General features: G+C 37.0%; 2 protein-coding genes across 3 annotated transcripts in view; both read left to right on the forward strand.

Annotated features, from left to right (window-relative positions):
• Positions 1–4905: 4905 nt before the first annotated feature.
• Positions 4906–9399, forward strand: ube2d1a (ubiquitin-conjugating enzyme E2D 1a). Its single transcript, XM_067454626.1, has 7 exons — positions 4906–5052; positions 6366–6429; positions 6529–6560; positions 6673–6750; positions 6828–6933; positions 8648–8741; positions 9014–9399. The coding sequence occupies exons 1-7, from the start codon at positions 4966–4968 to the stop codon at positions 9057–9059; spliced, it is 507 nt and encodes a 168-aa protein (XP_067310727.1). The 5' UTR covers positions 4906–4965; the 3' UTR covers positions 9060–9399.
• A 665-nt stretch (positions 9400–10064) lies between these two features.
• The window catches only part of bicc1a (BicC family RNA binding protein 1a), a 44684-nt gene continuing 41373 nt past the window's right edge, over positions 10065–13375 (forward strand). For both annotated transcript variants that reach the window (XM_067455643.1, XM_067455645.1), the window contains exon 1: positions 10065–10524. In XM_067455643.1, coding sequence (XP_067311744.1) covers positions 10338–10524 — 187 coding nt within the window. In that variant the 5' untranslated portion in view covers positions 10065–10337. The remainder of the gene's footprint in view (positions 10525–13375) is intronic.

A 13375-nucleotide genomic window follows, 5' to 3' on the forward strand; every position in this document is an offset into this window, starting at 1 on the left:
TTTTGCGTCAGTCTACTACATACATGAGCAAAAGATCTTTTTTTGAATGTGCAATTTTTATACAGGTTACGCTGTCGGACATTCTACCACATTTTCAAGATGTTTATCCGATCTGTAGCAAAATCAGATAAGTTTAGCTGGTCACAGTCAATTTGGTGTAAATGAAGCAGTCCAGCAACATTCTATCTTTAGCTTCCCCAGTTGCATTCGAATAGCTTATACATTCATGGTTCTTTGCACACACAGTCTGTACCGAAAAGTTCTGTGAGTTTGTCATTACTTTTGCATGCTCTGAAGTAGATTCAACTTGTTCAATTGTGACAGCATCCGCAAGTCTCTCTCGTATAGCCGAATTAGTAACGTTTTCCACCAGCTGATCACAAATCATATCATCTCAAATATTGCATTTGAAAACTCACAGGTAGACTAAAGTTCTCAGCGCAGCAATATAAGTTACTGGATTACAGACAGAATAGCTTTCTGAGTTATTGTCTGAAGTGTGTATTGCTCTCCAACCATGTTCAACTTAGTTGTATCCGTTTCAAGCAATGTGTAGACTATTCTCCACTCTGTGCCCAGGCAATTTAAACAGAAGAGCTCTTTTCAAGCTTCCGACCATTCCTGTCCTCCAACATTGATCTCTAGAAGGTAACACTAGTTTCTTCTATGTTTTGAAGGGAATCGCAGGGTCACATATAGCAAGTAAGATAACGTTTGTAAATGGTGCAGACGATATCATCTTTTACAGCAATTGTTAGTGGTTTGCCTCGTTGCTAATCTGTTGTTTCCAGGTATCAAGAAGAAGCAGAGCCTAGTGATGGGCACTTTCAAAACACTGCTTTATGAAGCTTTGAAACCTTTACAAATCTTTTGTTTCGAATCAGTGGTTCAGTGCATGTATCAAAGGGCCAGTCACGTGATTTTAGTAAACGAAATTCCTTTCGATCATGATTGTTACAAACAGGTTATGAAACGTTTTGAAATTTCACATTACAATGCTAGCTTACATGGTTGTAAATGACTGACAGTGTCCCTAAATACCCATTATATTCACCTACAGACGTTGCATCCATTGATTCTGCCATGTTTCTCACTAAAAAACCCTCAACTCGTACATCAGGGCTTAAAGAAAGTCATGAACTTCCCAATGGCATTTACGACTTAGTGGCATATGAACCATGTGGATTCAGCAGCGAACCATTGAACACGAGTCTATGGATTAACCCTTTTTAATTTGTATACAGTCTATAGTTTCACCAGATCTCTGATTAGTTTTATACATTTTAGATGTTTTAATGAGATATTAGTAAAAGGAATAATAATTGCCTCTTGAGCTGTTTAGCTGAGCCATTGAACAAACAAGCCCTGATAAAATAACACATATACAGATACTTGATATTTAATCTTATTAGATGATTAGTCAATTGCATTTAATATATTTTACTTTCAATAAAATATTTGCAAAATACAATGTGTTGTATGTGTTGTTGAGTTTTGGTTGTATTTACACTGCCTAGAAATCTATATGCACCCTAGCGGCAGCAAATCCAATCTGCCGAGTGCAGCTCTCTAGCAACTCTTCTGAGCTGTAAACATAGACAGTAAAAGAAATGGACCGAGCGATCCCACTGACTTCTACGGCGTTAAGTGATGTCAGTATAGGAGCACTTACTTCCTGATGGCTGAGCGAACTGCGCAGGCTCAGACTGAGCTTGACGACGTAGATGTGACGTGAGCCTCCTGTCTGACAGCTGTAGGTCTTCTAGTAGTTGTGGAAAGTGAAAGCTGAATCACGTTGTTTAAATATTTTCTCCCGTTGCTTTTGGCTCACTATGGGCTTCTCCCCATTCTTCTCCCTTGACTTTATCAGACTTTATGTCTCCACGTCCCCCCGACTGTCTCATAGACAGTAAAAGATTGCCTGCGAGCGACTCCTCAGGTCTATACGGTAATTTCTCAACTGTGCGACAGAGTCGCGTTGGTTATGACGCAATAGTTAGCCTATTTTTACAAAAACAGCTTCTACGGGGCGATAGTGTAAGATACAAGGTAACGGAGCCTTTTATGCATTGTTGTGTTTCTTTAGAAATAAACAATGGACAAATGGAGTCTTTAAACGTCTCAGATGTAAAGTTATTCACTGTCAAAGTGACTCAAAAATGAATGGGAGTCAATGGGATGCTAACAGCAGGTGATGGCTTGGTTAGCAATGGCAGCCCCTAGGGGTGGAACGCTTTCCGAGCGCTAGATTACCCCCTTGGCTGTAAACGCCAAACTCTGGTCAGGCCAATCACATTGTGTATAGAATCGGTGGGCGGGGCTTAACATAATGACTGCAGAATTGTTTGTGTGCTTCTATTAAACGCAGAAACTGTCCAAGGGCGGTATTTCGAATCGCGCCTGATCGCGACTCTGGAAGTCTTGGAGTTAACAAGAACAAAGAACGGCACTGAAGAAGTCAATTTTACAAAGGGAAGATGTGTTCTGAGTTTTGCCGACCGAATACAGCAAAAGTTTAATCTGTCAACTAGCTCTGCTTCACCTTCGTTGCTCTGGTTGGTTGTAGCGCTATCCAATTGCGTGCACACCAAGAGGGAGTTTGAAAGACAACCGTTTATTCCGCCGAGCTGTCAGTGGGGAGAGTTTCCAGACCAAACATCTTGATGTGACTCCCAACAGTATGAAGCTGCAGACTCGGAGCCTGCATCCACAGTCCCGCACTCAGAGTCCCGCATTCTCAGACCCCTATTATTATTTTTATTTTTTTTAGAATAAAAAATTATATTAAAATTCTAAAATTCTATCGCCCCCTGCTGTTCTGAAGATCTTATAACACCCTTATCCAAATATGATGCAATATTACGGGTCGTTTCATTTAAAGTTTTCCAAAAAAATGTTTACACAAAATAACGATTTTGCAAATGTAGCCTATTTGCATTCCCCAAAAATATCAATGTGTTTTCTGACTAACATTACCCAGAGGTTTTTTTGTTTTTGTTTTTTGAGTGTGGGATTGGCTAATTGAAAGAAAATTACTGATGGAAGAGATACAATTACAGATTGAACTATCTTCTGAAAAATATTATGTGATATTATATTTCTAAATTGTTTTTAATTCCAATTCCAATGTTTCTCTCAGGTCAACCTGTGCTAATGATCTAATTTACATATTATACCTTGCTAACATTACAAAACCTGTTTTTTGATATCTGGAATGCAAAGCAAAACTCAAACAAGAATAGACAAAACACCAATAACAAACAAGTCTGTACTTTAACCATCTTGCTGTAAAAAGGACAAAGCAAAGAAAAAAGGAAGAAAGAATTTTGTTAGTAACTTTACTTTTCATCTTCAATTGCATAAGGTTAAATAATAACTGTAATGTAAACAGTTTACAATTAGTAACAATATTTTAATACCTCAAAGCTCTGCTGGACAAATCAAAAATTCAACTCAACTTCACAGATGGCGAGGAGTTAATTTGTATTTTTCTTTTTCCAGCAGGCCCAAACATGTTTGTCAATTGGATTGTTTATGTTATTGACATATATGCAATGTTTTATATGTTAATTAATGAATTTATTTATTTATTTATACAGACAGGCCATCATTCATGGCCTATGTGAGATATAGGCGTACTTATCACCCTATGTTTGTAATTTGCATTTGCAAAAATATATAATTTATTATTACACATTATTTTTGACCATGGCATTCATCGTTTTTATTTTAGTGAAGTCGAGGAATTTGACAGAGTGATTGCCAAACAAATGAAAAAAAGAAGAAACAGTTCCCTACCAGATAAGTACAGTTATTATTTAACCTTATGCAATTGAAGATGAAAAGTAAAGTCACTAACACAATTCTGTCTTCCTTTTTTCTTTGCTTTGTCCTGTTTACAGCAAAAGGGTAAAAGTACAGACTTGTTTGTTATTGGTGTTTTGTCTATTCTTGTTTGAGTTTTGCTTTGCATTCCAGATATTAAAAAAAACAGGTTTTGTAATGTTAGCAGGGTATATATGTTAATAAAACCATTAGCATAGGTTGAGACTATAATATCGTATAATATTTTTCAGAAGATAGTTCAATCTGAAATTTGATCTCTTCTATCAGTAATTTTCTTTGAATTACCCACACTCAAAAAACAAAACAAAAACCTGGGTAATTTGTTAGTCAGAGAATACATATTTGCAAATGCAAATAGGCTACGTTTGCAAAATTGCTATTTTGTGTAAATTTATTTCAAAAACTTTAAATGAAACGACACCGTATGCATCCTATTTGGATAAGGGTGTTATACGATCTTCAGAACAACAGGAGGCGCTGTTTCTAAAAAACGAGGGGTCTGAGAATGCGGGACTCTGATGTCCGAGTCTGGCTTGTCAGGCTAGTGTTTTCTCTGAACAGCAGGGGTCACCGGTGTGTGATGTTTTGAACGCTTCAAAACAGTGACTCGTTTTGCGAAGCAATTGATTCAATAGATTCAAAGCTTTAAAAAGCTTCGTTTCTCCCATCACTAGCGCGATCATAGTAGCCTAACGTTACATATCTATGAGAGCGACAGCGACGTGTTACATATTTATATATTTTATTATAACCCCTAAGTAACACACTCACAAACTCGTGCTCAAAATTCTCTCATATATCTATTCGTATAGTACTACTTCCCCCTAGCGGTCTCAGTAACATTGAATAGGACGAGACATGTATATTTTTTTGTTGTTTGTTCGTTTTAAAATGAGAAAACAAAGTCTTTGTTCAGTGCTAACTTAAACACCACTGATTAGACATTTCGTTCAAGAAATCAACAGATATGTTTATCGTTTTCCAAATATGCTTCCCTAATATGCTATTATTATGGAGAAAATTGATCCTTGACCAGCAGTTATGGAACGCTTTTCTCTCTGAAACAATCCTTCGTCATAACAGGGTACAAGGACTTTTATTTTGAATTAAACACCTCTCATGTCCGCCTTCTTATTATCGTTCTCTTCACATCCTCAGGCGGAGAAAAGAAGCGGAGATCTGATGGCTTTGAAAAGGATCCAGAAGGTAATATATTTATTTCTTAATATAATAAATGTCTTAAAAGTAGACTAGCTTTACGGCGATCCAAGAGATCTACAAATGACTGTTACGGTGAACTATCTCTCTGTCCACATTACTATGTTGTAAGAAGATCAGAAGAATTTCTTTTTCGGCCAGATGAAAAGATCTTGATGTCGAAAACAAAGCGAACTCAAGTCTTAACACACCAGTAAATTATTATATTATAACTGTGATAAGTATACCATTGCATTGATGAAGATCGACGAGGGATGTTTAAGCAGCTGTAGTTAAACAAGGTTAGCCTTTTTTTTAAATAGGAAGGAAACAGTCAGTTTACAGTCATAATAGACAGCGAGTACATTAAAATAATGTAACATTATTATAATGTTACATTATAATAATATAACTTGTCATATTTAAAATAAATAAAATCAGAAAGTCTTCACAACATTATGTAATGTGTGTGAATATATACTTATGTTGTTAAATTATTAAATACCATTTAGAAAATGTGCCTTGGAAGCTAACTGAAATAAAATAAGTTGAAGTACTACATTTACTAAAACAGAAATAAGCATAAATTAAAACTCTATAGAAAATGTTGTTGTATTTACAACTACTGATTTAATACTACTTAAATATTAATACTTTAATAATATATAATAATAATAATAATAATAGTACAGATTATATATAAATACATAGTTTAAAGATAAAAAAGAACAACAAATGTCTTCATTATAAAAATTGCATTTTTAGACTAGGTTTCATGGATATTAAAGTGATAGTTCACCCAAAAGTGAAAATTAGCCCATGATTTACTCACCCTCAAGCCATCCTAGGTGTATATGACATTCTTTTTTTCAGACAAATAAAATCGTAAATTTGTTTAAATACAAAATGTTATATTAAAAATATCCTGGCTCTTCCAAGCTTTATAATGGCAGTGAATTATTGCATCGTTTTAAAGTCCATAATATTGCATTTATACTTCATAAAACTGTTCCACAGGGTTCCACTTCGCTACAGAAGGCCTTTAATAACCCCCTATAAAGCTTGAAAGAGCCAGGACATTTTTAATATAACTCTAATATAAGATTGTATTTGTCTGAAAGAAGAATGTCATATACACCTAGGATGACTTGAGGGTGAGTAAATCATGGGCTAATTTTCAGTTTTGGGTGAACTATGACGTTAATATGAATATATCAACTTGATTTCACTTGAGCTCTCAGAAACTCTTTAGCCTTGTTTTGCTTCTTACATCTGTTTTTGAAGCATAGACATTTTATTATCCATTCCTACTGTATTTGTAGGAGCTACAGGACTTGCAACGGGATCCACCCTCGCAGTGCTCAGCTGGACCACTCGGAGAGGACTGTAAGTGTGTCCCACAACTACATGCACAATTCTTGAATTTGATTTTCATACTTTCATACTTTAATTTGTTTGCTCAATATAATTTATTTGCTCTTTCAGTGTTTCACTGGCAGGCGACAATAATGGGCCCAGTAAGTATACATGAATAATTTTAGGTCAATGTTTATTTTGTGAAATTAGTAATTGGGTCATTAAAAAATTAGCTTCGATCGTACACAACCTCATTCTTTATCACCCCCCTAGGGTGATAGTCCATATCAAGGAGGGGTTTTCTTCCTCACAATCCATTTCCCAACTGATTATCCCTTTAAACCACCAAAGGTGAGAATTACATCTGTTTTTACCTCATCCATAAATTATTTGTTCTTTAGATATTTGACATTATGTTTCTCTGTCAGGTTGCCTTCACAACAAAAATCTACCACCCAAATATCAACAGTAATGGAAGCATCTGTTTGGACATTCTTCGCTCCCAGTGGTCACCTGCCCTCACGGTATCCAAAGGTTAGCAAACACTAATCCAGGGGTCTCAAACGCGCGGCCAGCTGGCCACTTGCGTGCGGCCCCGCGGGATGATATTTTGTGGCCCCCTGCTTGATATCAAAGTTTGGTGTAAATGTGGCCCACGCGTTGTTTTTAAAAACTGCTTTTTCCTGAGTGGCTGAGTGTGACGCGCTTGCCACGCTTGCTGCCTCCGTACATGTGTGTGTGTGTGTGTATGTGTGAGATGTGTTCTGCTCTCCCTCATGCAGTATAATTGGTTAACACCGCCTGATTGACAGGAACAGAATTTGAGGCTGATTAGACAGTCGAAAAGATGTGGTCACACACACATCCTTATTCCAAAATTGATTAAATTCTTTATTCCCCTCAAAATTCTACAAACAATACCCCACAATGACAACATGGAGAAAAAAAGAAAAGAAAAAAATCACTTGAACATAAGTATTTGCTGCCTTTGCCATGACACTCAAAATAGAGCTCAGGTGCATCCTGTTTCCACTGATCATCCTTGAGATGTTTCTACAACTTTATTAAAGTCCACCTGTGGTAAATTCAGTTGATTGGACATGATTTGGAAAGGCACACACCTGTCTAAATAAGGTCCAACAGTTAACGGTGCATGTCGGAGCACAAACTAAGCCATTAAGTCCAAGGAATTGTCTGTAGACCTCAGAGACAGTATCGAGGCACAGATCTGGGGAACGGTACAGTAAAATGTCTGCAGCATTGAAGTTCAATGGCGGGTCTCCATCATCCATAAATGGAAGAAGTTTGGAACTACCAGGATCCTTCCTAAAGCTGAAAATGATTGATCAGGGGAGAAGGGCCTTAGTCAGGGAGGTGACTAAGAACCCAATGGTCACTCTGACAGAGCTCCAGTGTTTCTCTGTGGAGAGGAGAACCTTCCAGAAGAACAACCATCTCTGCAGTACTCCACCAATCAGGCCTAAAAGGACTCTCAGACCACGAGAAACCAAATTCTCTGGTCTGATGAAACAAAGATTGAACTCTTTGGCCTAAATGGCAAGTGTCATGTCTGGAGGAAACCAGGCACTGCTCATCACCAGGCCAATACCGTCCCTACAGTGAAGAATGGTGGTGGCAGCATCATGCTGTGGGGATGTTTTTCAGTGGCAGGGACAGCAATGTACAGAGACATCCTTGATGAAAACCTGCTCCAGAGCTCTTTGGACCTCAGATTGGGGCGAAGGTTCATCTTCCAGCAGGACAACAACCCTAAGCACACAGCCAAGATATCAATGGGGTGGCTATGGGACAACTTTGTGAATGTCCTTGGGTGGGCCAGCCAGAGCCCAGACATGAATCCGATTGAACACCTCTTGAGAGATCTGAAAATGGCTGTGCACCAACACTCCCCATCTAAGCTATTGAAGCTTGAGAGGTCCTGCAAAGAAGAATGGAAGAAACTGCCCAAAAATAGGTGTGCCAAGCTTTTAGCATCATACTCAAAAAGATTTGAGGCTGTAATTGGTGCCAAAGGTGCTTTAACAAAGTATTGAGCAAATTCACAATTTCTTTAAAAAAAATCATACACTTTTTTTATATACTTTGTGTGGTATTATTTGTTGAATTGAGGAAAATAATTAATTTAATCCATTTTGAAATAAGGCTATATAAAATATGAGCTATATTCAGGTTACTTTTATTAACATAACTTAAACGATTCTTCTGTTTTCTGTTGTTGTTTTTCCAGTTTTATTATCCATATGCTCACTACTTTGTGACCCAAATCCAGATGACCCTTTAGTTCCAGATATTGCCCACATCTACAAATCTGACAAAGATAAGTAAGTGACCTTGTGTGGGTGGCTCTCTTTCACTGTATTATTGCTAAAATAAGTACATCTGCATGAACCATCTTCTCCTGTGTGGTGCAGTCTTAGCACACTTTTGTATCTTTTCTACAATTTCTTTTATTACTATTAAGCCATATGTACAATTATTAAGTACCAAATTACTCAGCTATTTTCAGCTAAAACTGACTCTTCATCAAGTCAAATTTTAAATCAGCTGAGTGCTGTTCTTTTGAATAAAGTTGTTGACTATTCCTGTCTTTTAGGTATAACAGACTGGCAAGGGAATGGACTCAGAAGTATGCAATGTAACTGGACGGCAAGATGTTGAAATGGTTGCACATGGACACTTACTGCACACAACTCTACAACGCACCTGTACAGAAACGAGATGTTTACCAACAGATGAACCTCCCCTACCACGAGAACACACACACACACACACCCTTATTCAAGAGGCCGAGTCACTTGCTCCTGTTCACAGAGGCTTCCTGAAACAACCCGTCAGTTGACACATAAAAATATTGTTTTATTTTCAAATGGATTAGCTACATTTTAGTAATTTTATTGTATAGAAATAAATACAATACTGGATCATTTTTATTGTTTTTTGAATTAAAAGGTGTTATTATAAAATATGTTTCTGACCGCAGCTTTTTTGTGATGATTCTACTATATTGTTTGAAAGAAAGGGAGAATGAGATGTTTCCATATGTTGGAATTGGTTCACATCAGAGATCAAACTACACAATCTGCTCACATTTATTCAAATTCTGCGTGGTAGATTTGCGCCATAAGATGGCGATGTTACGTCGTTGTATTCTCACTAAGGATTTCATGCAGAGGCTTACAAATGCGTTTTATAAAGGCTTCAAAGTATAAGTCCACAAAAGTTCCAGTGATGTCAGTCTAATTAAATCTTATTTTTTTAAATACATGTGATTATATATATATATATATATATATATATATATATATATATATATATATATATATATATATATATACACACACACACACACATGCCTGTCACATGATATGCTAGGCCTCTTAAAAACTATACAACTGCCTTTTTTCTTTCTTTTTTTAAGAATGTTACTCACAGAAGAGGTGCATGTAAAGTGGTTTTGTAAGAATTGCTTTTCCAATAAATTGAAATATAAAAAATATACCAATATATAAATACCGATATATAAATATATATAGGTCAGAATGTTTTATTTTCCGCGCATGCAGGAGAAGCTAAACTCGCCAACTGGATATGATGATGAGAAAGTTTGGGAGGAGAGTGGGCGGTTATCCTGACACGTGAATGCTCCCATAGGAGCATAATCCATCCATGCATCCATGTCCTCCAACTATAGTGTGTTCTGGTCCTGGAGCCAGAGGAAAAGTGGAGGGGAGAGGAATTAAGGGGCAGATTGATTTTCTCGGGGGCAGTAACTGGCCAAAGGGGCTTTCAGGAACTTCAGAGGCAGGATAGGAAAAACTTGCCTGGAAAACGGAATGTTTTTCTCCTAAGGTTGACTTGCCGTTTGCCTCTTTTACATATTAACCCCGTTTAGTAAGTTTGAAACACTTTAAAGCGCAATGGCTGAGCCGCTGAGTTTCATGCATCATGATCATGGCTCCAGCAGCGAGCGGAGTGACGACTCACCGTCTGCCGTGTCTGAGGATGACTCTAGCGGCCACTGCGGTCACATCTCCCCGCCTGATCCAGACTGGACCGAGGAAAGGTTTCGAGTTGACCGCAAGAAACTAGAAAATATGTTACTGGGTATGTTAACTTTTTAAAAATTCCCTAAAAGAACTGGGAAAACAGTTGGCTGTATTGAAAATACGTTTAGCTATCATTGCAGTGTTGCTTAGCGTCAAGTCACAAATAGTTCTGTCCAAAAATATTCTCTCAGCGTTTCCTCGAAGTAGACTACATCTTCAAAGAGATGTGTTGACTATGCTGCTTGTTGTGTAGAGCATGTAGACTAGTTGGGATGTTATATTGTTTTATTTAGTAGCCAAGCACGACAGACATTCACATGAACTAACAATTTTTGGGTAACTTTGCATTTGAACTTAGGCTGTTGCATGCACTATAAATAGAATCCTATTACATTCGTTTAGTACAAATATGTTGTTAGTCTTTGATAACTGATCATGGTTAAGAAAGAAGTTCAGGCATTTAATTTATTTTAGTTTCAAAATGTTTACATGAATACTTGCTCATTTTCAGTCATTTAGCAGTAGGCTATCACAATACAATTCAAATATTGCAAGTTAAGATGCATATGAGATCAATACTGATCACTGTCCTAGTGTTTTAACAGGTTCTATCCCAGTGAGATCTTATTCTATCCCATAACACTATCCCAGTGAGATCTCAGACACAATGTTACAGAGGTGATCATATATTTGCTATACCCAAAAATGTAAATTCTGTCATCATTTAATACTTACTTGTCATTCCCAGCCTGTTTTGTTTTGGTTGCCATTGGCTTAAATTTTACAGGTAAAACATACAGGGACATTTCTCAAAATATCTTCTTTTATCTTTCACAGAATAATTCATACAGGTTTTTTAAAGGACATGAGGGTGAATAAATGATCAAATGTTTTAATTTTGATCATTATTTTCCTGTTTTCACCATACAGCTGCTTCTGTATTGTATAGGGTGCTATATAAATAAATGTGACTTGACTTGGCTTAACTTCTGGTTGAGCTATCCCTCATAAAAACCTGCTTATGTAGATTTAAACCAAAACATGATTTGGTTGATTTACTATCTGTCTGTCAAATATTTAGGCCCCCTAAAAATGTTACACACAAATTCATTTTTTGTAACAGGCTTCACTATGTTTGTGATAATATTTTCAAACATTTAGGCCTCACTAATTTATGCTTAGAAACAGGGGGCTCAGTGTTTTTATACTAGGATAATATCTACTATATGCTAACCCTAAACCAAACCTGTAATAATGTCAACGGGTTTGTGTGAAGTAAAATTTGGCTGATTTATAATTCTTTTCATATAGTGAGGACCACTTCATAAGTCACTTAACTATATATATTTTCACAAAGTGACCTTCAGAAGTACAGCCAAACCTGTACACACTAGCAAATGTTTAAAGCTCAATTCAACACTTGCATCATATTGTACAGTCAGTCTGTCAGCAATGGACAGTTTACTTCACTGCAGAATTATGCTCAGTTTCTTTAGTTTTTTTTTAATTTTGTCGTAACTTCAGCAGAGTAGAATTTTAAAATTACAAGTTGAGGTCAGTGGTTTGATATTGGCCTATTCTAAACATGTACAACAGTTCTGTAGTTCCTCTAGTTTACAAAGACTGCATTTGTTAACATGCATTAAAACCAGCCAGTTATGTAGTTATGGCCACAGACAGCATTCATTTATGTGTATGTGCATTTTTTGCAATTATTTATTTGAAGTAGTTGTGTATTGAGTGTGTTCATGCGTGAGTGAATGCTTCCCTGACATTTGGACCCCAGGTCAAAGGTGAGTTCAGCATGAGGGAGCTCAAGAGCACAAGGCAAACCTGCATAGCAAGGCTCCCACATTTCCGAGACGTTCAACAACAACTTCCATATCACACAAACTCATATATTTACTCTGCAATCATTGTTGTAGTGACGTGGAGATTTTTCCCACACCTATGATTCAGTGACTCATAATCATCCCTTTGCTCCGGATGATGCGCAACATCTGGAGGTGTTTGAACGGTTGTTTTGATTGGTCGGATGAGCAGTAGGCGTGATCATAAATCCGGTGATGCATGTTTTTTGTGTGAAGGTTTATTGTGTGGCACAGTTTTGCTCCCCTTTTCTGGGAAATGGGAGAGAGACTAAGAGAAACAAGATAGAGAGGGTTACAATTAAAATAATTCCTCTTAAAAATACATTGCCGAACAGAAATAGAGGGTACAAGACCCATTCTTGTACTTTTCCCCTTCGGCCAGACCACAACTACATCAGCTCATTTTTATAGACTTATTCAGAAAGTCTAATGGAGAGAAGTGGATCACCAATGATTCATGTTCACGTAAGGGAATCTGAGAAGCTTTAGGGTTTTGTCGGAAAGCACCAAAGTAAGATATAAACATAAGTCATACTATTACATCAAATGATCACTCGCACAAAAGAAAATTAGGAGGGGAAAACATTTCCACACACTTTTAATGACTGTTTTTTTCTTTCTCACTAACCTTTATGGGAATAGTTTGTATATTAGGATATAGTTTTCTCTTTAACCCAGTGGCTGTTACATCAGATGTCTGGTTTTGATTAAAAACAGAGGAATGTGTGTTGGCCTGAACTTTTATTCCTTGTGATAAGGAATTCTAAAAAGAATGTAGTGTTTGTTTAGAAGAGTTTATTCCAGCACTTTATGGAAATCATAATGTGATCATAAAGTGTGTTGGGTGGGTTTCTTTCTGTCACCATAGGATGTGCAACCTCATTTTAAGCTCTAAATGTCAATCCATCTCACACCTGCCAGTTAAATCCTTGTTTCTGTGTGTGAATGTGCGTGTGGGTCGGGTTTGTTACCACCACCAAAAGTTGGCTACTAATTTAATAATTTGCTTATGCATGCAGTGTGTTTTCTGACATGTGG

The sequence above is a fragment of the Pseudorasbora parva genome, chromosome 10 (genome assembly GCF_024679245.1).
Source record: "Pseudorasbora parva isolate DD20220531a chromosome 10, ASM2467924v1, whole genome shotgun sequence".
In the NCBI taxonomy this organism is placed as follows: domain Eukaryota; kingdom Metazoa; phylum Chordata; class Actinopteri; order Cypriniformes; family Gobionidae; genus Pseudorasbora; species Pseudorasbora parva.

Excerpts from the sequence above, each read along its gene's own strand:
- ube2d1a (XM_067454626.1), top strand. The coding sequence starts at position 4,966 with ATGTCCGCCTTCTTATTATCGTTCTCTTCACATCCTCAGGCGGAGAAA. Across the intron at positions 5,053-6,365 it reads CTTTGAAAAGGATCCAGAAG|GAGCTACAGGACTTGCAACG; the intron begins GTAATATATTTA and ends CTGTATTTGTAG. Across the intron at positions 6,751-6,827 it reads ATCCCTTTAAACCACCAAAG|GTTGCCTTCACAACAAAAAT; the intron begins GTGAGAATTACA and ends TTTCTCTGTCAG.